The 26,936-nt window shown below is 50.3% G+C and overlaps 1 protein-coding gene across 1 annotated transcript in view; it reads right to left on the minus strand.

The window, feature by feature from the left end:
• Positions 1-10,441: 10,441 nt before the first annotated feature.
• RSPO3 (R-spondin 3) overlaps positions 10,442-26,936 on the minus strand; it is a 46,101-nt gene continuing 29,606 nt past the window's right edge. Inside the window, exon 4 of the mRNA XM_068170391.1 lies at positions 10,442-11,703. Within this exon, the coding sequence (XP_068026492.1) occupies positions 11,510-11,703 (194 nt within the window). The 3' untranslated portion in view covers positions 10,442-11,509. The remainder of the gene's footprint in view (positions 11,704-26,936) is intronic.

A 26,936-nucleotide genomic window follows, 5' to 3' on the forward strand; every position in this document is an offset into this window, starting at 1 on the left:
GCAAGGGGACACAAGCTTGTGCTGACAGCTTTCTATGCAGCTGTAAGTCTCTGTTCCTGCTTCCACTGGAAATGACATGCAAAGACACCTTGAGGACAAGGCTGCAGCACTGCACTGAAGAAACAAGGCTGGAGAACCTCCCCTGTGGGGATAGGCTTTGAGAGCTGGGGCTGAGAAGGCTCCAGGGAGACCTTAGAGCAGCCTTCCTGTACCTGAAGGGGACTACAGGAGAGCTGGGAAGGGACTTCTGACAAGGGCTGGACAAGGGGCAATGGCTTTGAGCTGGAAGAGGTGAGACTGAGAGTAGGGATGAAGAAGAAATTCTTCCCAGTGAGGGTGGTGAGACACTGGAACAGGTTGCCATGGGAGGTGTGGATGCCTCATCCTTGATAGTGTTGAAGACCAGGCTGGATGAGACTTTGAGCAGCCTGGGCTGGTGGAAGGCATCCCTGTCCAAGGCAGGATTTTACAAGCAGATGATCTTTGAAGTCCCTTCCAACCCAAAGCACTCTATGAAACCCATGAAAAGCTGCTCAAGAACCCCCTCAGTGCTGTCAGTGCCACTCTCTCTGGCTACTCTGCATGGCCTGGTGCCTTGCAGGAAGCAAAACAAGTCCACATGCCAGATGAATACAGGCCAGTCAGTCTCACCTCTGTGCCTGGAAAGTTCATGGAGCAGATCCTCCTGGAGTCACTACTGGCTCAAAAGAATAGTGAAGAGGTGATTGGGAGCAGTCAGCATGGCTTTGCCAAGGGCAAATCCTGCCTGACCAACCTGGTGGCCTTCTATGAGCAGGTGACAAAATTAATAGATGAGGGGAGAGCAGCTGATGTCATTTACCTGGCCCTGAGCACAGCCTTTGGCACTGTCCTGCACCACATCCTGGGCTCCAGGCTGGTGACACATGGGTTTGATGGGTGACCACTAGATGGATAAAGAACTGGCTTGATGGCTGCACCCAGAGAGTGGCTGTCCATGGCTCCATGTCCCAGTGGAGGCCAGGGACAAGCAGAGTCCCTCAGAGATCAGTCCTGGGACCAGGTTTGTTCAACATCTTTGTGGGTGCCATGGACAGTGGCACTGAGTGCACCCTCAGCAGGGTTGCTGATGACACCAAGCTGTGTGGTGCAGCAGACAGGCTGGAGGGAAGGGATCCATCCAGAGGGAGCTGGACAGGCTGGAGAGGTGGGCACAAGCCAACCTCAGGAGGTTCAACAAGAGCAAGGGCAGGGTCCTGCAGCTGGGTAGAGGCAATCCCAGGCACAAATGCAGGCTGGGCAGTGACTGGCTGGAAAGCAGCCCTGAGGAGAGAGCCTTGGGGGTGCTGGTGGACAAAAAGCTCAACATGAGCTCTCAATGTGCACTTGCAGCCTGCAAAGCCAATCAGCTCCTGGGCTGCAGCAGGAGAAGTGTGGCCAGCAGGACAAGGGAGGTGATCCTCCCCCTCTGCTCAGCCCTGGTGAGACCCCACCTGGAGTACTGTGTCCAGTTCTGGAGCCCCTATTGCAAGAGGGATCTGGAGGTGCTGGAAGGTGTCCAGAGAAGGGCCACGAGGATGATCAGAGGGCTGGAGCACCTCTCCTATGAGGACAGACTGAAGGAGTTGGGGCTGTTCAGTCTGGAGAAGAGAAGGCTCCCAGGTGACCTCATTGTGGCCTTCCAGGATCTGAAGGGGGCTACAGGAAGGCTGGGGAGGGACTGCTCAGGATCTCAGGGAGTGATAGGACTAGGGGGAATGGAATGAAGCTGGAGGTGGGGAGATTGAGGCTGGAGGTGAGGAGGAAGTTCTTCCCCATGAGAGTGGTGAAGCCCTGGAATGGGTTGTCCAGGGAGGTGGTTGGGGCCCTGTCCCTGGAGGTGTTTAAGCCCAGGCTGGATGAGGCTCTGGGCAGCCTGATCTAGTGTGGGGTGTCCCTGCCCATGGCAGGGGGGTTGGAACTAGATGATCCTTGTGGTCCCTTCCAACCCTGACTGATACTATGATACTATGATACTATGAAATTCCTTATGATCCTCTCAGCTCTTTGTCAAGTCATGGCAGCTATTGCTCTCCCCTGGTGGGGTGGGGAGAGATAGCTGAAGGAGGATGAGGATGCTTCTGCAGCTCCCACTCGTGGTGATAACTAATACACTGCCTGGTGCTGCTGATGTCATTTTTGGGTGAAGTAATAACATTTCAGTAAAAGCTGGTTGCAAAACACTTCTGAGGATGATTTATGGGCCTGAAATTATGACCATCCAGCATTCCTGAGCCATGACTTAGTTAAAAGTCTTGCAGTCAGGAGCCAAAGCTTCCTAATATTGAAAAATAGTTGATACCTCTTTCATTACAGCCTAGGTACAATGTGGGCATTGTGCTTTTCCACCACCCACTGTCAGTCCCTCAAGTGCAGTGGGCCTGCATTGCCTGATGGTATGAAATTGCTCCTAGGATTCTGCAGGACCCCTGAGAAAATTGCAAAGGATTCCTGCTTATCCCTGAGCAAGTGTGCTTGGGCTGAGGAAAACTTCCAAGTCTTTCCAAGAGTTTCTTTCTTAACATCTTGTCTTGAGATGGGCCCCCCAGAGGTGTTCCAGAATCTACCAGCTTAAGGTGCCCAGCTGACTTGCAAACACTCACTTTTAATTGTTGTTCTTTTCTTTCCCCTGGGATTAGATTTGAAAGTGGAAGTCTGAGGGGATGTGTCCTTAAGAAATGCAGAGGATCATAGGTGGGGACTCCACCACCTCCCTGGGCAGCCTGTGCCAGTGCCTGACAGCCCTTGCTGGGAAGACATTGTTCCTAATCACAGAATTGTTAGGTTTGGAAGGGACCTCAAGACTCAGCTAGTTCCAAGCCCCTGCCATGGGCAGGGACACCTTACACTACAGCAGGTTGCTCACAGCCACATCCAGCCTGGCTGCAAACACCTCCAGGCAGCAGGAGGCTGGCACCACCTCCCTGGGCAACCTGTGCCAGGCTCTCACCACCCTCATGGGGAACAACTTCTTCCTCACATCCAATCTCAATCTCCCCATTTCTAGTTTTGCTCCATCCCCCCCAGTCCTATCACTCCCTGACACCCTCAGAAGTCCCTCCCCAGCTTTCTTCAAGCCCCCTGCAGATACTGGAAGGCCCCACGAAGATCTCCTGGGACCCTTCTCTTCTCCAGCGTGAATGGCCCCAACAATCCAACCTGAACCTCCTCTGGCACAGCTTGGGGCTATTTCCTCTTGTCCTCTCACTTGTGAGTGTGAGAAGAGACTGATCCCCACCTGTCTCAAACCTCCTTTGATGTAGCTGTAGATGTCATGACTGCATGTAGAGATAGAGCAGTGTGATCACAAGGCGGTTTTAAGGCTCCCGCAGCTTGCCTCCAGCTTCCAGGAGAAGCCGTCAAATCTTCCTGTAACCAGGCTCATGGGGAAGAACTTCTTCCTAACATCCAATCTGGATCTACCCACTTCTAGTTTTGTTTCACTCCCCCCTTGTCCTGTCATTACCTGACATCCTTATGTTGGCATGTTGTCTTATGCTGACATTTCTCCCTTGTATACATAGGATAGGATAGGATAGGATAGGATAGGATAGGATAGGGTAGGATAGGATAGAAAGAATAGAAAGAATAGGATAGGATAGGATAGGATAGGATAGGATAGGATAGGATAGGATAGGATAGGATAGGATAGGATAGGATAGAATAGAATAGAATAGCATAGAATAGAATAGAATAGAATAGAATAGAATAGAATAGAATAGAATAGAATAGAATAGAATAGAATAGAATTAACCAGGTTGGAAGAGAGCTTTGAGATCAAGTCCAACCTATCACCCAACACCATCTAATCAACTAACCCATGGCACCAAGCACCCCATCAAGTCTCCTCCTAAACACCTCCAGTGATGGTGACTCCACCACCTCCCTGGGCAGCATATTCCAACCATATCAAACCATATCAAGCAAGATTTTTCCTCTCCTATGAGCATTCTGGGTTCTCTTTTCCCTTTCCCTCTAAGCAGCAAACACTGTGTGTCCAGCCTCCAGTGATGCACACACAGCAAATGTAAGGTCATAGGGGAAAGGATGTGAGAAGAAACCAGAGATGAAAGATGCTGCTCACACTGTTTGAGGCTCTACTGCAGCTCAGATACCATCAGTAAAGGAAAAGGACTTATAAAGAGTAGAATATGTGCTTGTATTGAACATGATGTGCAAAATCCATGGGGACAGGACACTTCAGGCCATGGTTTAATGGCCATGGTGGTCTTAGGTGGAAGGTTGGACTTGATCTCAGAGGTCTTTTCCCACCCAAACAATTCTATGGTTCTATGATCTCTGGAGCTCTCAGCAAAGGATACTCCTAAGAGGAATTTTCAGGCTGGAGAACAAATGACTCAGCCCTGACTATTCATTAGCAATAATGTAAACAGCTTCATTGAAGTTCAGGGAGACTCTTCATTTATTACAAATCTCATTAGGCAGTGAGCTGAGCAGCCATGGTGAGGAGAATGACCCAGGAATAACAGGATATAAAGCAAACATCTGGAAAGGGGACAAACCTGGAGCCCAAGAAGCCAAGCTTGGCCTGGCTTGGGATTCATGCACTTAAGGACATGGTTTAATGGCCATGGTGGTGGTATGCTGGTGGTTGGGCTTGATGAGCTTGGAGGTTTTTACCAACTGAATCAATTCTATAATGCTATGATTCTGTGGCTCTGTGAGTCTGATTCTCTGATTCTCTGATTCTGTAATTCTGTGATTCTGTGATTCTGTGGCTCTGTGACTCTGATTCTCTGATTCTGTGAGTCAGATTCCGTCATTCTGTGATTCTGTGGCTGTGATTCTATGATTCTGTGATACACTGACTCTGATTCTGTGATTCTGTGATTCTGTGATTCTGTGACTCTGATTCTATGATTCTGTGATACACTGACTCTGATTCTGTGATTCTGTGATTCTGTGATTCTGTGACTCTGATTCTATGATTCTGTGATACACTGACTCTGATTCTGTGATTCTGTGATCCTGTGACTCTGATTCTATGATTCTGTGGTTCACTGACTCTGATTCTGTGATTCTGTGACTCTGTGACTCTGTGACTCTGATTCTATGATTCTGTGACTGTGATTCTGTTATTCTGTTATTCTGTGATTCTGTGACTCTGATTCTATGTTTCACTGACTCTGACTCTGATTCTGTGGTTCTGTGACTGATTCTATGATTCTGATTGTGTGATTCACTGACTGATTCTGTTTTTCTGTGATTCACTGACTCTGATTCTGTTTTTCTGTGATTCTGTGACTCTGATTCTATGATTCTGTGACTGTGATTCTGTTATTCTGTGATTCTGTGACTCTGTGACTCTGATTCTATGATTCTGTGACTATGATTCTGTTATTCTGTGATTCTGATTCTATGATTCTATGATTCTGTGATTCGCTGACTCTGATTCTATGATTCACTGACTCTGACTCTGATTCTGTGATTCTGTGACTGATTCTATGATTCTGATTGTGTGATTCACTGACTGATTCTGTGATTCTGTGACTCTGATTCTGTTTTTCTGTGATTCACTGACTCTGATTCTATGATTCTATGATTCTGTGATTCTGTGACTCTGATTCTATGATTCTGTGACTGTGATTCTGTTATTCTGTGATTCTGTGACTCTGATTCTATGATTCTGTGACTCTGTGATTCTGTGACTCTGATTCTGTTTTTCTGTGATTCACTGACTCTGATTCTATGATTCTATGATTCTGTGATTCTGTGACTCTGATTCTATGATTCTGTGACTGTGATTCTGTTATTCTATGATTCTGTGACTCTGATTCTATGATTCTGTGACTCTGTGATTCTGTGACTCTGATTCTATGATTCTGTGACTCTGATTCTGTGATTCTGTGACTGTGATTCTGTGACTCTGTGACTCTGTGACTCTGATTCTATGATTCACTGACTCTGATTCTGTGATTCTGTGACTCTGATTCTATGATTCTGTGACTCTGACTCTGATTCTGTGATTCTGTGACTGTGATTCTGTGACTCTGTGACTCTGTGACTCTGATTCTATGATTCACTGACTCTGATTCTGTGATTCTGTGACTCTGATTCTATGATTCTGTGACTCTGACTCTGATTCTGTGATTCTGTGACTGTGATTCTGTGACTCTGTGACTCTGTGACTCTGATTCTATGATTCTGTGACTCACTGACTCTGATTCTATGATTCTGATTGTGTGATTCTATGATTCTGATTGTGTGACTCACTGACTGATTCTGTGACTCTGATTCTGTTTTTCTGTGATTCACTGACTCTGATTCTGTTTTTCTGTGATTCACTGACTCTGATTCTATGATTCTGTGATTCTGTGATTCTGTGATTCTATGATTCTGTGACTCTGATTCTATGATTCACTGACTCTGATTCTGTGATTCTGTGACTCTGATTCTATGATTCTGATTGTGTGATTCACTGACTCTGATTCTGTTTTTCTGTGATTCACTGACTCTGATTCTATGATTCTGATTGTGTGATTCTATGATTCTGATTGTGTGATTCTATGATTCTGATTGTGTGATTCACTGACTGATTCTATGATTCTGTGACTCTGATTCTGTTATTCTGTGATTCTGTGACTCTGATTCTATGATTCTGTGACTCTGATTCTGTTATTCTATGATTCTGTGACTCTGTGACTCTGATTCTATGATTCTGTGACTGTGATTCTGTTATTCTGTGATTCACTGACTCTGATTCTGTGATTCACTGACTGATTCCATGATTCACTGACTCTGATTCTCTGATTCTGTGACTCTGATTCTATGATTCTGATTGTGTGATTCACTGACTCTGATTCTGTTTTTGTGTGATTCACTGACTCTGATTCTATGATTCTGTGATTCTGTGACTGATTCTATTATTCTGTGATTCACTGACTCTGATTCTATGACTCTGTGACTGTGATTCTGTGATTCTGTGACTCTGATTCTGTTATTCTGTGATTCTGTGACTCATTTCAGAGATGACTACAAGGGACTAAGATGTGGGAATACTCCTCCTCAGTCGCTCAAGATGCGTAACACTATAATGATACCCTCTCTTTTTAAAGGATAGTGATCCAAACTCTAGTCTCTAGCAGTCCTTCCATTCCTGACTCCACTTCATGCATGCATGCACATAAGACATCCAAATCATTTGACCTTGTTCTCAGCAGAACTGAGTTAGTTGTCCTACCTATGTCCCATCTAATGAACAGAAGGCAGGGGCTGGTGGATAGAAGGTTTCAGGGGGAAAAAAAAATAGATAACCATCCCCTCTCCAGTTTCTCACTGCTGGGTGCCTCTCAGAGGCATTCAGCACACCCTGCTTTCCTCTCCTTCTCATTCAGGCTTCATTACTTATGTGATGAGTGCTACAAATAGATGATGCTCACCTCTGTAACACTCAGCCTTTAGCTCTTAGGTCTTCTCCCCACAAAAACTGTGATCTATGCGTACAATCAGAGCCTGGCTACAGAAAGATTTGGCTGTCTGCAGAAGAGAAGGCTCTGAGGTGACCTCATTGTGGCCTTCCAGGATCTGAAGGGGGCTACAGGAAGGCTGGGGAGGGACTGCTCAGGATCTCAGGCAGTGATAGGACTAGGGGGAATGGAATGAAGCTGGAGGTGGGGAGATTCAGGCTGGATGTGAGGAGGAAGTTCTTCCCCATGAGAGTGGTGAAGCCCTGGAATGGGTTGTCCAGGGAGGTGGTTGAGGCTCCATCCCTGGAGGTGTTTAAGCCCAGGCTGGATGAGGCTCTGGGCAGCCTGATGTAGTGTGGGGTGTCCCTGCCCCACAGGCAGGGGGGGGTGGAACTAGATGATCCTTGTGGTCCCTTCCAACCCTGAATGATACTATGATACTATGATAAGCTGGAGGAAAGCTGTGGGAGACTTAAAATCCCCCTGTTAGTAGACATGCAGTCATGACATCTACAACTACATCAAAAGATGTTTGAGTCAGGTGGGGATCAGTCTCTTCTCAAGTGAGAGGACAAGAGGAAATAGCCCCAGGCTGTGCCAGAGGATATTCAGGTTGGATAGTTGTAGCTGTTCAGTCTGGAGAGGAGAAGGCTCCCAGGAGTCCAGGAGACCTAATTGTGGCCTTCCAGGATCTGTAGGGGGCTACAGGAAAGCTGGGGAGGGACTTTTGAGGGTGTCAGGGAGGGACAGGACTGGGGGGGATGGAGCAAAACTAGAAATGGGGAGATTGAGATTGGCTGTGAGGAAGAAGTTGTTCCCCAGCAGGGTGGTGAGAGCCTGGCACAGGTTGCCCAGGGAGGTGGTGGAAGCCTCCTGCCTGGAGGTGTTTGCAGCCAGGCTGGATGTGGCTGTGAGCAATCTGCTGTAGTGTGAGGTGTCCCTGGCCATGGCAGGGGGGTTGGAACTGGCTGATCCTTGAGGTCCCTTCCAATCTTAACAATTCTATGACTAGGAACAATGTTTTCCCAGCAAGGGTTGTCAGGCACTGGCACAGGCTGCCCAGGGAGCTGGTGGAGGTGTTTAAAAGCCACATGGATGAGGTGGTGATGGATGTGGGTTAGTGGCAGTGGCTTAGCAGCAGTGGTGTGGTTGTGAGCTCTGGGTGAGTGCTTGGACTTGATGATCTCAAAGGTCTCTTCCAAGCCATGATGCTCTGATTAAGAGGCAACATTCTTACAAAGCATAATGTAGGAAGTTTATCCTGCAAAATACTTCTGCAAAAGTCACTGAAGCCTGCTGCTCAGACTTCCTCAGCCTGAGGCAGGCTGCAGGGCTGGGCAGTCTTTTTTAAGATCAAACTCATTGCAAGAAGCAGAAACAGTGAACAGGGACAGGAACTGGCTGAGAAGGTTTCCCTGACATGTTTTGTACTCTATGCATTACACTGGGCAGGATGTTACCCCTCTGAGAACTGCCCTGGGGCAAAGCATGGCAGTGAAATGCATGTCGTGAAGCATGTTGGCTCCTCAGCATTTCTGGGCAGAGAGGCAGTGTGTAGCACAGCCTGGGCTTCAGTGGTGAGTCACTGATATAGCCAGGGGGATACCAAGGGATTTGGTGCTGGATGAACATGAGCCAGCAGTGTGCCCAGGTGGCCAAGAAGGCCAAGGGCATCCTGGCCTGCATCAGGAACAGTGTGGCCAGCAGGAGCAGGGAAGTCCTTGTGCCCTGTGCTCAGCACTGGTTAGGCCACACCTTGAGTCCTGTGTCCAGTTCTGGGCTCCTCAATTTAAGAAGGACATTGAGAGACTTGAAGGTGTCCAGAGAAGGGCAAGGAGGCTGGGGAGGGGTCTGGAGCACAGCCCTGTGAGGAGAGGCTGAGGGAGCTGGGGTTGCTTAGCCTGGAGAAGAGGAGGCTCAGGGGAGACCTCATTGCTCTCTACAACTACCTGAAAGGTGGTTGTAGCCAGGTGGCAGTTGGTCTCTGCTCTCTCTAGCAACCAGCACCAGAACAAGAGGACACAGTCTCAAGCTGCACCAGAGGAAGTTTAGGCTGGAGGAGAGGAGAAAGTTCTTCACCGAGTCATTCACCATTGGAATGTGCTGCCCAGGGAGGTGGTGGAGTCCCCATCCCTGGAGGTGTTCAAGAGGGGACTGTATGTGGCACTTGGTGCCATGGTTTAGTCATGAGGTCTGTGGTGACAGGTTGGACTTGATGATCTATGTCTCAGCCTTTCCCCTGGAGAAGAGGAGGCTCAGGGGAGACCTTCTTGCTCTCTACAACTACCTGAAGGGAGATTGTAGCTTGAAGCTAGAGCAGGGTAAATTAAGACTGGACATTACAAAGCAGTTATTTACTATGAGGTTGGTGAGACATAGGAACAGGTTGCCCAGAGAAGTTGTGGATGCCTCATCCCTGAAAGTGTTTAAGACCAGGCTGGATGAGGCTTTGAGCAACGTGGTCTAGTGGGAGGTGTCCCTGCCCATGGCCTGGAGGTTGGAACTGGATGATCTTTAAGGTCCCTTCCTACTCAAGCCTTTCTGTGATTCTGATTCTGTGATTTTAAGAACTTGAACAAGAATTTAAGTCAAGTTGGGGAAAAGTTTGCACCTCCTGTCCACTGACATTGTAAATACTACTGCACTGAGTGCATCTGGTGGGTGTCAGTTGTGCCCTTCTCTGCCTGTGAAGCTCTGTAACGATTCCCTCCCCCGCAGCAGAAAAGGGCAGCACCAGGCACAGGAGGTTCCACATCAACACAAGGGGGAACTTCTTTCCTGTAAAGATCACAGAGCACTGGAGCAGGCTGCCCAGAGAGGTTGTGGAGTCTCCTTCTCTGGGGGCTTTCAAGGCTCATCTGGATGCATTTCCTCTGTGACCTGATCTGGATTGTATGGTCCGCTCTGGCAGGGGGCTCGGACTCGATGCTCTCCTTGGGTCCCTTCCAACCCCTGGCATCCTGTGACCCCTGTGAAAAACACACAGGGCCGTGGTCTACTTTTCTGGGTTTTATTAACTCAACATTGTCTCCTACAAATACGATTTGTCATTCACCAGAAGGTTTTGAAATGTAGACTTAAGTTACACATAGGTATAAAAAGCATAAACCAGCACACACGGCGTCACTGTTTAGGCCAGGAAACGTTGTGTTGTCCCACAGAGGAAAGCGCTGCTCAAGCTCTCCTCCCTTGCCTGCTTCCTCAGGGGTTCAGCCTTCCAAGCTGCAGATGCTTTCTGCTCCTTCTCCCTCAGCTGCTGAAGCCTGGCTGCCTTCCCCCCTTGCTGTGTCTCGCCCGCATGTGGAGCGCGGGTCAGGGAGCCACGGAGCCATCCCATCCTGTTCCACCACAGGCTATAAACCTTTTGGGTTCCTACTGGCATCCTCAGAAATGGGTTTGTTTGTTTGTTTATTTGCTTGTTTGGTTGCTTATTTGTCTGTTTGTTTGCTTGCTTGGTTGGTTGGTTGCTTGTTTATTGCTCCTCCTCTCTCTTAATATCTATGTACAATATACGAAGGGCTATGATCGGTGGCTGGGCTTCAGACACCCCTCTTGCCTCCTCCTCCTCCTCCTCCTCCTCCTTCCAACAACACCTTGCCAAATATTTTACAAAGCAACAGAACCTTGTCTCCTCTGAATGTCACTCATTATTATATTGCTATATTTTATACCCTATTATTAATATATACACAAAACAAAACAAAACAGAAGGGAAAGAAAAAGTCTTAATTGCCTTTTACAGATGCATGGAAGCACAGAACAGGACAGTTTGAAAAGTAGCCCACTGGGTTGAGTTGTAGGTTGCTCTTTCCTTTTTTTCTTTGTTTCCTCCCCTTTTTTTTTCATGCTGTTGTTGCTGTTGGTGTTTTGTTTCCCTCGTGGCTCGTGGCACTCTCTTTCGGAACCTAGGGGTTGCTCGGAGGATCTAGGAAGGACTTGGAATGTCGGTTCAGGGTTGCTCATAACTGGTAGCCTCAGGGGTGGCCTGAAGGGTTGGAGCACCTGTCAGGGCGATCTGGTAGAGATAGCAGCATCATAAGACTCCCAGCAATCACAGGGGGCTGTTAGTGTGCAGTGTCAGCGGGTGCCAGGTTCTCCTCTTTGTTTGGGGCTTTCCTTTTCTTCGGCTGCGTTTTGCTGTTGCCTTCCCTCTGGTCCTGGTTCTGCCTGCGGGCTGCTCGCCCTTTGCCTTCCTGCCTGGTCTCCTTGCTTTCCTCTTTGTTGGAGTTTTTCCTTTTCTCCTCCTTGGTTTTTTTCCCTGCAACGAAAATGGGGGCAGGTTAGAAGGGTTTCTCTGGGAGCGTGGCAGGCTGGGCAGATAGGCAGAGGCCAACAGGATATCATTCAACAAGTCCAAGTGCCGGGTGCTGCACTTTGGCCACCACAACCCCATGCAGAGCTACAGGCTGGGGTCAGAGTGGCTGGAGAGCTGCCAAAAAAAGAAAGGGACCTGGGGGTGCTGATTGATAGTAGGCTGAACAGGAGCCAACAGTGTGCCCAGGCAGCCAAGAAGGCCAATGGCATCCTGGCCTGCATCAGGAAGAGTGTGGCCAGCAGGAGCAGGGAGGTCATTGTGCCCTGTACTCAGCACTGGTTAGGCCACACCTTGAGTCCTGTGTCCAGTTCTGGGCCTCTCAGTTTAGTAAAGATGTTGAGATGCTGGAAGGTGTCCAGAGAAGGGCAAGGAGGCTGGGGAGGGGTCTGGAGCACAGCTCTGTGAGGAGAGGCTGAGGGAGCTGGGGTTGCTTAACCTGGAGAAGAGGAGGCTCAGGGGAGACCTTCTTGCTCTCTCCAACTCCCTGAAGGGAGGTTGTAGCCAGGTGGGGGTTGGTCTCTTCTCTCAGGCAACCATCAGCAGAACAAGAGGACACAGTCCCAAGCTGTGCCAGAGGAAGTTTAGGCTGAAGGTGAGGAGAAAGTTCTTCCCAGCAAGAGAGATTGGCCATTGGAATGGGCTGCCTGGGAAGGTGGTGGAGTCCCCATCCCTGGAGGTGTTCAAGAGGGGATTGGCTGTGGCACTTGGAGCCATGGTTTAGTTGTTAGGAGGTGTTAGGTATTAGGTAATAGGTTGGACCTCACAATCTCTGAGGTCTTTGCCAATCTGATTGATTCTATGGCTCTATGATTCTATGTACCAGCACCTCCCACCAGTCTGACTCTGAGCAAAGCATCCTTGAGGAGTTCTATCAATGTCTTGCAGACTTGAAGCCCTTCTCCCACAGCCAGGGGCATGGCTCCATGTACTCCATCAAAGCACAGCTGGTTTGAGGGCACCCATTGCTGAATCTAGGTAGTATTAACTATTGACTGGTCTAGATTTACCCAGAGCATATATTGAGAAGACTCCAGGGAGACCTTAGAGCTCCCTTCCAATATCTGAAGGGATCCTACAGGAAAGCTGCAGAGGGACTTTTCTTGAGGTGTCTAGAGACAGGACAAAGGGGAATGGTTTGACGCTGAGGGAGAGCAGGGTTAGAGTGGATATTGGGAAGAAGTTCTTCAGTGTGAAGGTGGTGAGACTCTGGAACAGGTTGCCCAGAGAGGTTGTGGATTCCTTCTCCTGGAGGTATTCAAGGCCAGGTTAGACAAGGCCTTGAGCAGCCAAGCCTAGTTGAGAGGTGTTCCTGCCCATGGCAGGGGGGTTGGAGTAGATGAGAATGGATAATCATCCAAGGAGGGGAGGGAGAGATAATGAAGAGGGGTTCAAAGGAGGTGAAGAGAAGGCAGAAAGCAAGAGGTAAGACTAAGATCCTTAGCATCCTTGTCTTGTTGTGTATCTCTGTGGGATTACTTGGCAGCTTCTTCATCCTTTGCCATCACTGCCTGAGATCAGAGAGCAAGGGAAGGTTTAGATATACATCAAGTCAAGCAGGGACAAACATCTGCCAGCCTCACCTGTTTTAAACAAGAGTAAAGCAGTGAAGCTTTAAAAGCCAACTGGCACCTCAACTTTTAGCTAACCAGTCAGAGGTTACCCTGATACATACCCACCCCCCTGCAAAATCCCTCTCTGAGTTTGGCCATGCCACCTCAGATGCAGAGAGATGGGCAGGGGAGACCTGCAGGGTGGGCATGTGGGGCTCCAGGAGAGCTCCCAGCACTGGGAGAGCTGCAGGCAGAAGTGAGGCAGCATTTCACCCAGCTGCAACACTGTCTCTTGCTAATGGATAAATGACAGTATGGAATTTCATTCCCAGTGGTTTGTAAATACAGTTGGCCCCAGATGAAATGTTAGTTGAATGGAAACTGTCCAGACACCCAGTGTTTGACATTGTTTGCTTGGTGATTAGCCAAAATCCTTCAGCTGTGACTTCCTAGCCACAAGTCTTGAGAGTGTGTTGGGGATGACATTTAATGGCCATGTTATGGATTGAGTGGGTTGAGGTCTGGATCAAGATGTGTGGAGAAGAGGAGGCTGAGGGGAGACTTCATTGCTCTCTGCAACTCCCTGAAAGGAGGTTGGAGTGAGGTGGGGGTTGGGCTCTTCTCCCTAGTATCAGCTGACAGAATGAGAGGAAATAGCTTGAAATTGTGCCAGGAGAGGGTTAGGTTGGAGACTGGGAAATATTTCTTTGCTGCAAGAGCGGTCAGGGACTGGAACAGGCTGCCCAGGGAGGTGGTGGAGTCCCCATCCCTGGAGGTGTTCAAGAAATGTGTGGCCAGGGCACTTGGGGACATGGTTTAATGGCCATGGTGGGGCTGTTGGTTGGACTCAGTGATCTTAGAGGTCTTTTCCAATGGAAACAATTCCACACTTCAAGAATTCCATCTCTACATTTACATATATGTGAGTTCATAGCCTAAGACTACACTATCTCTGCCTTGCTAGAGACTTACCTAGGCATGGCTTGACTGGTTCTGTTGTAATCATTATACAGGGCAAGCAAAAGTGACCTCTGGAAAATGCCTAAAACTCAGCCCTAGCTCTCTTCTGCTCTGTGGATAACTGGTTTGGAGCCCTCAGTGTCACTTTCTACATGGCTTAATGCCATCACCTCCATGCTCTTGCTGTCTGTTTAAAGGACCTGTCCTCTAGACCTGTGCTGTTCTGGCCGTGCCATGAAGCACAGGAGGGTCACCTTTATCCAGGCTGCTTGTTTTGCTCATTACACCATTGGTTTTGTAGGAGATTTTATGCTGGAGAGGAACTAGTCCCCATCCCTGGAGGTGTTCAAGGGGGGATTGGATGTGGCACTTGGTGCCATGGTTTAGTAGTCATGGGGTGTTGGGTGCCAGGCTGGACTTGATGAACTCTGAGGTCTTTACCAACCTTATTGATTCTATGATTCAGTACCTTCTCCCAAACTGGGATGAAACCAGGCTAGATGAAACCTGGCCAGATGAAGAAACCTGGCCAGCTGCTACAGGCACTCAGGAGACTCTACTGAGTGTGAGAGAAGCTGTCAAGGGACCAGGACAAAGCACATCTTCAGAGACTGCAACCTGCCACCTTTTGCCCTAGCCACAGGGGTCAGGTGGGTACAGGCAGTGGGTTACTCAGCTCCAGCCACTGAGATCCAGCATCCTTTGGCTCCCACTCTTCAGAGCTGCCACCAGAGCCCCCTGCTGCTAGAGGAGAGTGCCTGGTGCCCAGGCATTGCCTGTTAGCATGGGAGTGTGGAGGAGGCTTTTTAGTCTGGAGAGGAGAAGACTGAGAGGGGATTCAATCAATGTCTATCAATATCTGAGGGCTGGGGGTCAAGTGGGAGGGCACAGACTGGCTGAGGCTCTTGGTGCTATTGATTAGATTGCTAGTTGATTAGATGGTGTTGGGTGATAGGTTGGACTTGATGATCTCTGAGGTCTTTTCCAACCTGGTCTATTCTATTCTATTCTATTCTATTCTATTCTATTCTATTCTATTCTATTCTATTCTATTCTATTCTATTCTATTCTATTCTATTCTATTCTATTCTATTCTATCCCATTCCATTCCATTCCATTCCAATCAGACTGAGAGGAATGTTTTAGTCAAGATGTGGTTTCTTAAGCTTCTAATAGTAGTAAGAAGTAATAATAGAAGCAATAATTTGGCATTAAAAGAACTTCTCTTCCAGCAGTGAAACTTCCTCCAAGCCAACTGTACTGGAGCAATGAGTTTGCAGGCAGTGCCCAAGTGAACTTTCTTGCAGACAGGGGATACTTGACTGTTTCTAATAATAGCAACTTGATACAGTGAGGAAAACCCATGCTATAATTTGGAGAGGGGAAGCGGTCCAAATGAACTGCAGCCGTGCCATTAATCCCCCCAGCAATATAATTAGCTGTCAAATCAGCTGAAAGGTGCTGAGTCCTTCTTAATCTGATTTATAGCCCCTGGTCAAAGAAATCCCTGGCTCTGTATTCATGCAGTCTGTGTCGGAATACATCTCACAGCCTGCGAGCCAGGGGGGTTCCAGAGAGGTCATCGCGCTGCAAGGGCAACCGAGCTGAATAAATAGACCTTTGTTTAGAATAAACCAGACCAGGTTGGAAGAGACCTTCAAGATCATCAAGTCCAACTCATCAACCAATTCAGCCCACCTAAACAACTAACCCATGGCACCAAGCACCCCATCAAGTCTCCTCCTGAACACCTCCAATGATGGTGACTCCACCACCTCCCTGGGCAGCACATTCCAATGGGCAATTGGTCTTGCTGTACAGAACTTCTTCCTAACATCCAACCTGAACCTCCCCTGGCGCAGCCTGAGACTGTGTCCTCTTGTTCTGGTACTGGCTGCCTGGGAGAGGAGGCCAACATCTGTCTGGCTACAACCTCCCTTCAGGGAGTTGGAGAGAGTGATAAGGTCACCCCTGAGTCTCCTCTTCTCCAGGCTAAGCAATCCCAGCTCCCTCAGCCTCTCCTCACAGGGCTGTGTTCCAAGCCCCTCACCAACTTTGTTGCCCTTCTCTGGACACCTTCCAGCATCTCAACCTCCTTCCTAAACTGAGGAGCCCAGAACTGGACACAGCACTCAAGGTGTGGCCTAACCAGTGCAGTGTCCAGGGGCAGAATGACCTCCCTGCTCCTGCTGGCCACACTCTTCCTGATGCAGGCCAGGATGCCATTGGCCCTCTTGGCTGCCTGGGCACACTGCAGGCTCATGTTCAGCCTACCATCGACCAGTACCCTCAGGTTCCTTTCTGCCTGGCTGCTCTCAGCCACTCTGACCCCAGCCTGTAGCTCTGCATGGGGTTGTTGGGGCCTCTGCATGGGGTTATTGTGGCTGCTGGAGGGCCTTGAACGCAAAGGCTAATGAAGAATGGCTGAGGGGACTGGGGTTGTTCAGTCTTCAGAAGGCTGAGAGAGGTCTCATCACCCTCTACAGCTCCCTGAAAGGAGCTTGGAGTGAGGTGGGGTTCATCTCTTCTCCCATGCAACAAGTGACAGGACAAGAAGAAATGGCCTCAAGTTGTGCCAGGGGAGGTTCAGGTTGGCTGGTTGGGGCCATTCGGTCTGGAGAGGAGAAGGCTACCAGGAAACCTTATTGTGGCCTTCCAGGATCTGGGGAGGGACTTTTGAGGGTGTCAGGCAGTGATAGGATTTCGGGGGAATGGAACAAAACTAGAAATGGGGAGATTCAGATTGGAGGTGAGGAAGAAGTTGTTCCCCATGAGGGTGGTGAGAGCCTGGCACAGGTTGCCCAGGGAGGTGGTGGAAGCCTCCTGCCTGGAGGTGTTTGCAGCCAGGCTGGATGTGGCTATGAGCAAACTGCTGTAGTGTGAGGTGTCCCTGGGCATGGCAGGGGGCTTGGAACTGGCTGAGCCTTGAGCTCCCTTCCAACCTTAACAACTCTATGATTCTATGATTAGGAACAGTGTCTTCCCAGCAAGGGTTGTCAGGCACTGGCACAGGCTGCCCAGGGAGGTGGTGGAGTTCCCATCCCTGGAGGTGTTTAAAAGCCAGGTGGCTGTGGTGCTGATGGATGTGGTTTAGTGGCAGTGGCCTAGCAGCAGTGGTGGGGTTGTGAGCTCTGGACTTGATCTCAAAGATCCCTTCCAACCTTGCCACTTGTTTGACTCGATGATAATTGCATCATATGTGGTGTTTCCACTAGACCTATGGCCATATTTTATGGAGGAAAGAGAGGAAGGGGTGGTCATGACTTGGGAGAAGTCAGTACTAAAAGCACAGTGTGACGGAGGGTTGCTTCCTGAAAAAATATCCCCTGGGTTAGCTCCTGCAGGTCACAGATTTCATCTGCTTCAGGCATTGTCACTTACTCCCACCCTGTTATATCCAGCTGTAGTTACTGGAGGGAACTCAGAGCAGCATATTTGCTCACTTCTCCGTGCCATGGGCACCAAACCCCCAAAGCACCACAGCAAGGCTGACTGTGCAGACTGCTTCAGTGTGGGCTGCACAGGGTAGGTCTCAGGGAAAGCCCAGAGGGATGAGAATCTGGAGCCAGGCATTTGGGATAATTGTATTTCTTTTGGAGAGATCACTCCCACGAAGAAATTTACCCTGGGAGAGCAGAAGAGGCAAAAGAAGTCACTGAACTGTGCTTGCTGGGGCTGCAGGCACCGAAGTAATAGGCTCCTGTCTGGAAGGGTGCTGGCACATCTACTGGGCATATCACCATGGACCACAGAATCCTCCTCACTACACTGTAATAAGCTGCAGAGCCATAATAAAAGACCACAAGCCACAGCTGAGATGTGCCACAATATTCTTTCACACCCCTCACAGCCTCAGCTGACCCTTCAGCACTTGCCTGGCTACTGGAGCAGGGAGTCCTGGGGGACAACAACTTCTGCATGGGCCAGCAATGTGTCCTTCTGGCCAAGAAGGCCAATGGGATCCTGGGGTGCATTAAGAGCAGTGTGTCCAGCAGATCAAGGGAGGTTCTCCTCCCCATCTACTCTGCCCTGGTGAGACCTCACCCTGAATATTGCATCCAGTTCTGGGCTCCCCAGTTTAGAAGGGACAGGGATCTGTGGGAGAGAGTCCAAGGGAGGGCTACCAGGATGATTAAGGAACTGGAGCACTGCCCTGTGAGGAGAGGCTGAGAGCCCTGGGGCTGTTTAGTCTGGAGAGGACAAGACTGAGAGAGGATTTAATCAATGTCTATAAATACCTGAGGGCTGGGGGTCAGGAGGGAGGGCACAAGCTATGCTCAATTGCACCCTGTGATACAACAAGGGGCAATGGGTATAAACTCTAGCACAGGAGATTCCATCTCAACATGAGGAGGAACTTCTTCACTGTGAGGGTCCCAGAGCCCTGGAGCAGGCTGCCCAGAGAGGTTGTGGAGTTCTCCTTCTCTGGAGCCTTTCAAGCCCTGTCTGAATGCATTCCTGTGTGACCTGTGCTGGATTCTATGCTCCTGCACTGGCAGGGGGCTTGGACTGGATGATCTTTGGAGATCCCTTCCAACCCCTGACATCATGTGATCTGTGATCCTGTGGAGCAATGTCAGCATTGGTGCTCCACTGTCAGCGCTCCAATATCTCCACAGGCCATGAGGGATGGGGACAAAACTTGAGGGCTAAGTGCCACCACTCTGTGTCACCCTCCTTCTCACCTGTCCACACCCTTTCTCAGGGCCCTTTTCTTTCAGTCCTTTTAGACCAAAACTCTGTCACCCTTTCCTCATGGTGTGGCCTGGATATCAACACCACAACATCTGTAGAGTTCTCTCTGGAACAGCTCTGGAGAAGACTTGAGGGGGGGATCTCACCAATGCTGATCAATATTTCAAGGGTGGGTGTCAGGAGGATGGGACCAGGCTTTATCCAGACAAGAAGTAACAGACCCAAACTTGAACATAAGAAGTTCCATCTCAACATGAGGAGGGATTTCCTCATAGTGAGGGTGGTGGAGCACTGGGACAGGCTGCCCAGAGAGGCTGTGGTGTCTCCTTCTCTGGAGACTTTCAAACCCCACCTGGATGCCATCCTGGGCAACCTTTTCTAGGTGACCCCACTCTAGCAGTGGGGTTGGGCTAGATGATCTACAGAGGTCCTTTCCAACCCCTACCATTCTGTGACTGTGTAGTTCTGTGACATGTACTGAGCAAAGACAGCAGTAAGAAGAGCAAGCCCCAGGCCCTAAACCCACTTACAACACCTCCATCTACAAGTAGTGGTGGGATTGTGAGCTCTGCTTGGACTTGATGATCTCAAAGGTCTCTTCCAACCTCAATAGTTGTATGGTTCTTTGATTCTGTGACTTAGTGACCAACTTACATGCTGTCTCCTCTTAAAAACAGAAGCATTTCTCATCACTCTTCAAGTGACAGAATCATAGTATCAGTCAGGGGTGGAAGGGACCACAAGGATCATCTAGTTCCAACCCCCCTGCCATGGGCAGGGACACCCCACACCAGAGCAGCCTGGCCACAGCCTCATCCAGACTGCTCTTAAACACCTCCAGGGATGGGGCCTCAACCACCTCCCTGGACAACCCACTCCAGGGCTTCACCACTCTCATGGGGAAGAACTTCCTCCTCCCCTCCAGCCTGAATCTCCCCACCTCCAGCTTCATTCCATTCCCCCTAGTCCTATCACTACCTGAGATCCTGAGCAGTCCCTCCCCAGCCTTCTTGGAGCCCCCTTCAGATACTGGAAGGCCTCAATGAGGTCACCTCAGAGCCTTCTCTTCTCCAGACTGAACAGCCCCAACTCCTTCAGTCTGTCCTCACAGCAGAGCAGCTCCAGCCCTCTGCTCATCCTCCTGGCCCTTCTCTGGACACCTTCCAGCACCTCCACATCCCTCTTGCAATAGGGGCTCCAGAACTGGAGGCAGTACTCCAGGTGGGGTCTCAGCAGAGCTGAGCAGAGGGGGAGAATCACCTCCCTTGCCCTGCTGGCCACACTTCTCCTGCTTCAGCCCAGGAGCTGATTGGCTTTCTGGGCTGCAAGTGCACACTGAGAGCTCCTGGTGAGCTTCTCCTCCCCCAGCACCCCCAAGTCTCTCTCCTCAGGGTTACTTTCCAGCCAGTCCCTGCCCAGCCTGCATTTGTGCCTGGGATTGCCTCCACCCAGCTGCAGGACCCTGCCCTTGGTCTTGTTGAACCTCCTGAGGTTGGCTTGTGCCCACCTCTCCAGCCTGTCCAGCTCCCTCTGGATGGATCCCTTCCCTCCAGCCTGTCTGCTGCACCACACAGCTTGGTGTCATCAGCAAACCTGCTGAGGGTGCACTCAGTGCCACTGTCCCTGGCACCCACAAAGATGTTGAACAAGCCTGGTCCCAGGACTGATCCCTGAGGGACTCTGCTTGTCCCTGGCCTCCACTGGGACCTGGACCCATGGACAGCCACTCTTTGGGTGCAGCCATCCAGCCAGTTCTGTATCCATCTAGTGATGTTGGAACCTAAGCCCTACAGAAGTCTTTCTTGTGAGACTTTGGAACCTTGAGCTTCATTTGCCTCTGAAAATTGGATCTTGACTAGCAGCTTGCATTCCCTTGAAAAAATGACTCATTTGTGTTGTGTGTGCTTGCCTGTCCCTGCAAGAAGAGGCCAACGCTGAGGCAGGCACATTAGGGCGAATGGGAGTGCTGCGTCCAGGTACAGGAACAGACCAGGGCTGTGGAACACCCATTTGCATAGAGCAGGGAGAGGAAAAAACCAGGAGGCTGAGTAGATGAGCTATGCCAAGACAGGTGAGGTCAGGCTCATCTGCTGCAGCAGATGAAGAGCAAGTTGTGTCCCACGATGTGTCTAGGAAGTAGGAAGGGATCATTTCTTCCGTGGGCTACTTGGGCAATGCCACTGCTGCCTGCATGAGCTCATAAGCAAGGCTGATGGAAAGTCCCTGGCTTAACTGTCTTGTGATGAATCACAGAGTGCCAGGTTGGAAGGGACCCCAGACTTCATCTGGTCCAACCTTTCTAGGTGATAGTGGAGCTGAAATGAGCTGGCCCAGCAGCCGGTCAGGATGAGTCTTAATACTGACTGGTGTAGGGGAATCCACTGCTTCCCTTGGGAGATGATTCCAGTGTCTGACTGTGCTCATGGGGAAACATTTCCTTCTCTAGTCCAATGGGAATGTCCCCAGCAGAATAGGATAGGATAGGATAGGATAGGATAGGATAGGATAGGATAGGATGGAACAGAACAGAACAGAATAGACCAGACCATGTTGGAAGAGACCTTCGAGATCATCGTGTCCAACCTATCAGCCAACAACATCTAATCAACAAAACCATGGCACCAGGCACCCTATCAAGTCTCCTCCTAAACACCTCCAATGATGGTTTAGAAAGGTTGGACTTGATGATCTTTGAGGTCTCTTCCAACAGTATCACAGTATCACCAAGGTTGGAAGAGACCTCAAAGATCATCAAGTCCAACCTGGCACCCAACACCTCATGACTAAACCATGGCACCAAGTGCCACATCCAAGCCTTTTTTGAACACCTCCAGGGATGGGGACTCCACCACCTCCCTGGGCAGCACATCCCAATGGCTAACAACTCTCTCGGTGAAGAACTTTCTCCTCACTTCCAGCCTAAACTTCCCCTGGCACAGCTTGAGACTGTGTCCCCTTGTTCTGCTGCTGCTTGCCTGGGAGAAGGCAACTCCCTGCTGGCTACAACCTCCCTTCAGGGAGTTGGAGAGAGGAGGAAGGTCTCTCCTGAGCCTCCTCTTCTCCAGGCTAAGCAACCCCAGCTCCCTCAGCCTCTCCTCACAGGGCTGTGCTCCAGACCCCTCCCCAGCCTCCTTGCCCTTCTCTGGACACCTTCAAGTCTCTCAATGTCCTTCTTGAACTGAGGAGCCCAGAACTGGACACAGGACTCAAGGTGTGACCTAACCATTGTTGAGTACAGGGCACAATGACTTCCCTGCTCCTGCTGGCCACACTGTTCCTGATGCAGACCAGGATGCCATTGGCCTTCTTGGCCAGCTGGGCACACTGCAGGCTCATGTTTAGGCAGCTGTCAATCAGCACCCCCAGGTCCCTCTCTGTTTGGCTGCTCTCAGCCACTCTGACCCCAGCCTGTAGCTCTGCCTGGGGTTGTTGTGGCCAAAGTGCAGCCCCTGGCACTTGGACTTGTTGAATGCCATCCCATTGGTGATTCTGTGATTCTGTGATTTAAGACTAAAGGAATCAGATGCAATAGCAGTGGTGGGCACCAAGGTCCCTTACCCTGCTGTTCAGAGTGTCAGGAGGTTGGCAGCAATCTCTAATTGCTGGTTTTGCTTTCACTACAACTCCAAGCCCTCCCTTTATCCCCCAGTCTGTGGTCATAAATGGAGTCTTTTTTAGAGACTTAGTTCAGCTGGTGCAGGCTTGTGAGGAGAGCAGAAATCAAAGTGTGTGATGCTGCCTTATGTCAGAGCTGCATGTTTAGTCTGCCTCTCTAGAAATAATCAAGAAAAGTTACACATGACAAGAGACAGATGCTGGTGCCTCAGCAGCCAGGGGAACTCTTTCTAGTACAATAGTGGGGGGGGGGTTGGGGGGAGGGAAGAGAAAACACACAAAGAAACTTCCTCCTGCAGCACTCAGATTTGTTCTCTGGAGGGAAGGACAAGCAAGAGAACTTGTTTCCCTTGTCTGTACTTAAATCAATCATAGAGTCATAGAGTCAGTCAGGTGGGAAAAGACCTCAGAGATCATCAAGTCCAACCTGTTACCAATACCTAACACCTCATGACAGCTAAACCATGGCTCCAAGTGCCACATCCAAGCCTTTTCCTAAACACCTCCTGTGATGGTGACTCCACCACCTCCCTGGGCAGCACATTCCAATGGCCAATCTCTCTTACTGGGAAGAACTTTCTCCTCACCTCCAGCCTAAACCTCCCCTGGCACAGCTTGAAACTGTGTCCTCTTGTTCTGGTGCTGGCTGCCTGGGAGAAGAGACCAACCCCCACCTGGCTACAACCCCCCTTCAGGGAGTTGTAGAGGGCAATAAGGTCTCCCCTGAGCATCCTCTTCTCCAGGTTGGGGTTGGTGTGTGACTGTGCATCATAGAATCACAGAATCATAGAACCAATAAGGTTGGAAAAGACCTCAAAGGTCATCCAGTCCAACCTGTCACCCAACACCTCCTGACTACTAAACCATGGCACCAAGTGCCACATCCAATCCCCTCTTGAACACCTCCAGGGACGGGGACTCCACCACCACTTAGAAGGTACTTGTCTGGTTTGTATGCCGCCATAAGAACGCCTTTGCCTCAGGGAAGCAAAGCTGGGATTTGGGCTCTACTGCTAAGTATGGATCCCAGAGGGCATTTCATAGAATCATAGGACACAGAATCATGAAATCATTTCATAGAATCATAGGTTTGAGTTGGAAGGGACCTTAAAGATCATCCAGTTCCAATACCCCAGCCATGGGCAGGGACACCTCACACCAGCCCAGGTTGCTCAAGGCCTCATCCAGCCTAGTCTTAAGCACTTCCAGAGACTGGCCACAGCTTCTCTGGGCAAGGTGTTCCAGTGTCTCACCACCCTCATAGTAAAGAACTTCTTCCTAATGTCCAATCTGAATCTAATCTACCCAACTCTAATTTAAAGCCACTGCCCCTCTTCCTGTTACCACAAGGCCTTGTGAAAAGTCCCTCCCCAGCTCTCCTGTAGCCCCCTTCAGATGCTGGAAGGCTGCTCTAAGACCTCCCCAGAGCCTTCTCCAGGATGAACAGCCCCAACCTTCTCAGCCTGTCAGCATAACAGAGGTGCTCCAGCCCTCTGATTGTCTTTGTGGCCCTCCTCTGGACCCTTTCCAACAGATCCATGTCCTTGTGTTGGGGACTGTGAGTGCTGCCATTTGTGTGTGCTGACACATTTGTGAGAGCTGACTCCAACACCTGGGCCAACCCATCACACAGAATCACAGAAACATTCAGTTTGGGAAAGACCCTCAGGATCACCAAGTCCAACCCAGAACCTACCAGGGTCACCCCTAAACCACATCCCCAAGCACCACATCCAAACCACCCTGAAACACATCCAGAGTTGGTGATTCAACCACCTCCCTGGGCAGCACATTCCAACTCCTGACCACTCTTGCTGTGCAATTTTTTTCCCTACTGTCCAGTCTAAACCTACCCAGTCACAGCTTGAGGCCATTCCCTCTTGTTCTATCACTAACTGCTTGTGAGAAGAGACCAGCAGCAGCCTCTCCACAACCTCCTTTCAGGTAGTTGTAGAGAGCAATGAAGTCTCCCCTCAGCCTCCTCTATTTCACACTACCCATCCCCAGCTCCTTCAGCCGCTCTTGATCAGATTTATTCTCCAGGCCCTTCACAGCTTCCTTGCCCTGCTCTGCCCTGAATACAGAGTACAGAATTAACCAGGTTGGAAGAGACCTTTGAGATCATCAAGTCCAACCTATCACCAGCACCATCTAATCAACTAAACCATGGCACCAAGTGCCTCATCCAGGCTCTTTTTAAACACTGCCAGTGATGGTGACTCCTTCCACTGGCTCCAGCACCTCCACATCTCTCCTGTATTAAGGTGCCCAAAACTGGACACAACACCCAAGGTTTCATAGTTTCATAGTTTCATTCAGGGTTGGAAGGGACCACCATGATTATCTAGTTCCAACCCCCCTGCCATGGGCAGGGACACCCCACACTAGATCAGCCTGGCCACAGCCTCATCCAGCCTGCTCTTAAACACCCCCAGGGACGGGGCCTCAACCACCTCCCTGGACAACCCATTCCAGGGTTTCACCACTCTCATGGTGAAGAACCTCCTCCTCACCTCCAGCCTGAATCTCCCCACCTCCAGCTTCATTCCATTCCCCCTAGTCCTATCACTCCCTGAGATCCTGAGCAGTCCCTCCCCAGCCTTCCTGGAGCCCCCTTCAGATCCTGGAAGGCCACAATGAGGTCACCTTGGAGCCTTCTCTTCTGCAGACTGAACAGCCCCAACCCCTTCAGTCTGTCCTCACAGGAGAGGTGCTGCAGCCCTCTGATCATCCTTGTGGTCCTTCTCTGGACACCTTCCAGCACCTCCAGATCCCTCTTGTAATAGGGGCTCCAGAACTGGAGGCAGTACTCCAGGTGGGGTCTCAGCAGAGCTGAGCAGAGGGGGAGAATCACCTCCCTTGCCCTGCTGGCCACACTTCTCCTGATGCAGCCCAGGAGCTGATTGGCTTTCTGGGCTGCAAGTGCACATTGAGAGCTCCTGTTGAGCTTTTTGTCCACCAGCACCCCCAAGTCTCTCTCCTCAGGGCTGCTTTCCAGCCAGTCCCTGCCCAGCCTGCATTTGTGCCTGGGATTGCCTCCACCCAGATGATCTCCCCAGTGCTGAGTACAACTCAGTTCCTGCCCAGGGAACATGGACATCTTCCATGCTTTCATTTGCTGGTATGGGTGCAGCTGTATGCTCCCCATGGAGCCCCATCCTTAAGTTTCCTGATGTGCCAGGAAGGCAAAGGGAGATGAAGAGTGGACAGGAGGCCCCTCTGGCCCCGCTCTGCACGGGTCACTTGTCCCCTCCACTCTAGGGGAGGTTTGTTTGCCTTCCCTCCTGGGGTGACCCCTGTGCTGACAGGTAGACAGGAGCTTTTCAGTGTCCCACTGGTCACCTGGGCCAGCCTGATGGATGGCTCAGCAGGTTGGCAGCGGCTGACAGCCAGGGCGATGGCAGCTCCTGACGGATCCACTCAGCAAAGCCATCAGCCCAGAGCCAGGCTGCTCTGACTGGAGCCCACATCCTGCCCTCTAGGGTGCTTCCTCAAACACACACAGGTCACCAAGGTTGGTCCCTGGCATAAATGAGGGCAGAACTGGCTATCAAGGATCCTTTTCACAGCCAGGTGTTAAAAAATGACCATTTCTTCCTGTTTCACATCTCCAGGGTGTGTGTTAGCTCAGCTTGCCACAGCATTGATCCTCCCCTCTCCAGGCAGTGCCAAGAGACTTTCATGGTGCTTTAAATGACAGGTCAGGCTTCTAAATTCCACACACTGAGGGAGTTGGGGCTGCTCAGTTTGGAGAAGAGAGGGCTCCAAGGAGATCTCATTGTGGCCTTCCAGTATCTAAAGGAGGCTGCAAAAAGCTGGGGAGGGACTTTTGAGGGTGTCAGGGAGTGATAGGACTGGGGGGGATGGAGCAAAACTAGAAATGGGGAGATTGAGATTGGATGTGAGAAAGAAGTTGTTCCCCATGAGGGTGGTGAGAGCCTGGCCCAGGTTGCCCAGGGAGGTGGTGGAAGCCTCCTGCCTGGAGGTGTTTGCAGCCAGGCTGGATGTGGCTGTGAGCAACCTGCTGTAGTGTGAGGTGTCCCTGCCCATGGCAGGGGGCTTGGAGCTGGCTGAGCCTTGAGGTCCCTTCCAACCCTGACAATTCTATGATTCTATGGCTTCAAAGGTCCCCTTTCAAAAAGGTTGACATGACATTTCACTTTGGCCACCTCCAAGCATTTCTAAAGAGCTTTTCTCACCCACTGAGAGGAGGTGATCAAAGGCAGGCAGTGTGAGCTTGCAGCCCGGAAGGCAAATCACATCCTAGGCTGCATCAAAAGCTGTGCTGCCAGCAGATCCAGAGAGGGGATTCTGTCACTTTGCTCTGGTGAGACCTCACCTGGAGTACTGTGTACA

Source organism: Melanerpes formicivorus, unplaced genomic scaffold, assembly GCF_026170545.1.
Source record: "Melanerpes formicivorus ecotype bairdi unplaced genomic scaffold, bMelFor1.0.p_v2 SCAF_370, whole genome shotgun sequence".
Taxonomy (NCBI): Eukaryota; Metazoa; Chordata; class Aves; order Piciformes; family Picidae; genus Melanerpes; species Melanerpes formicivorus.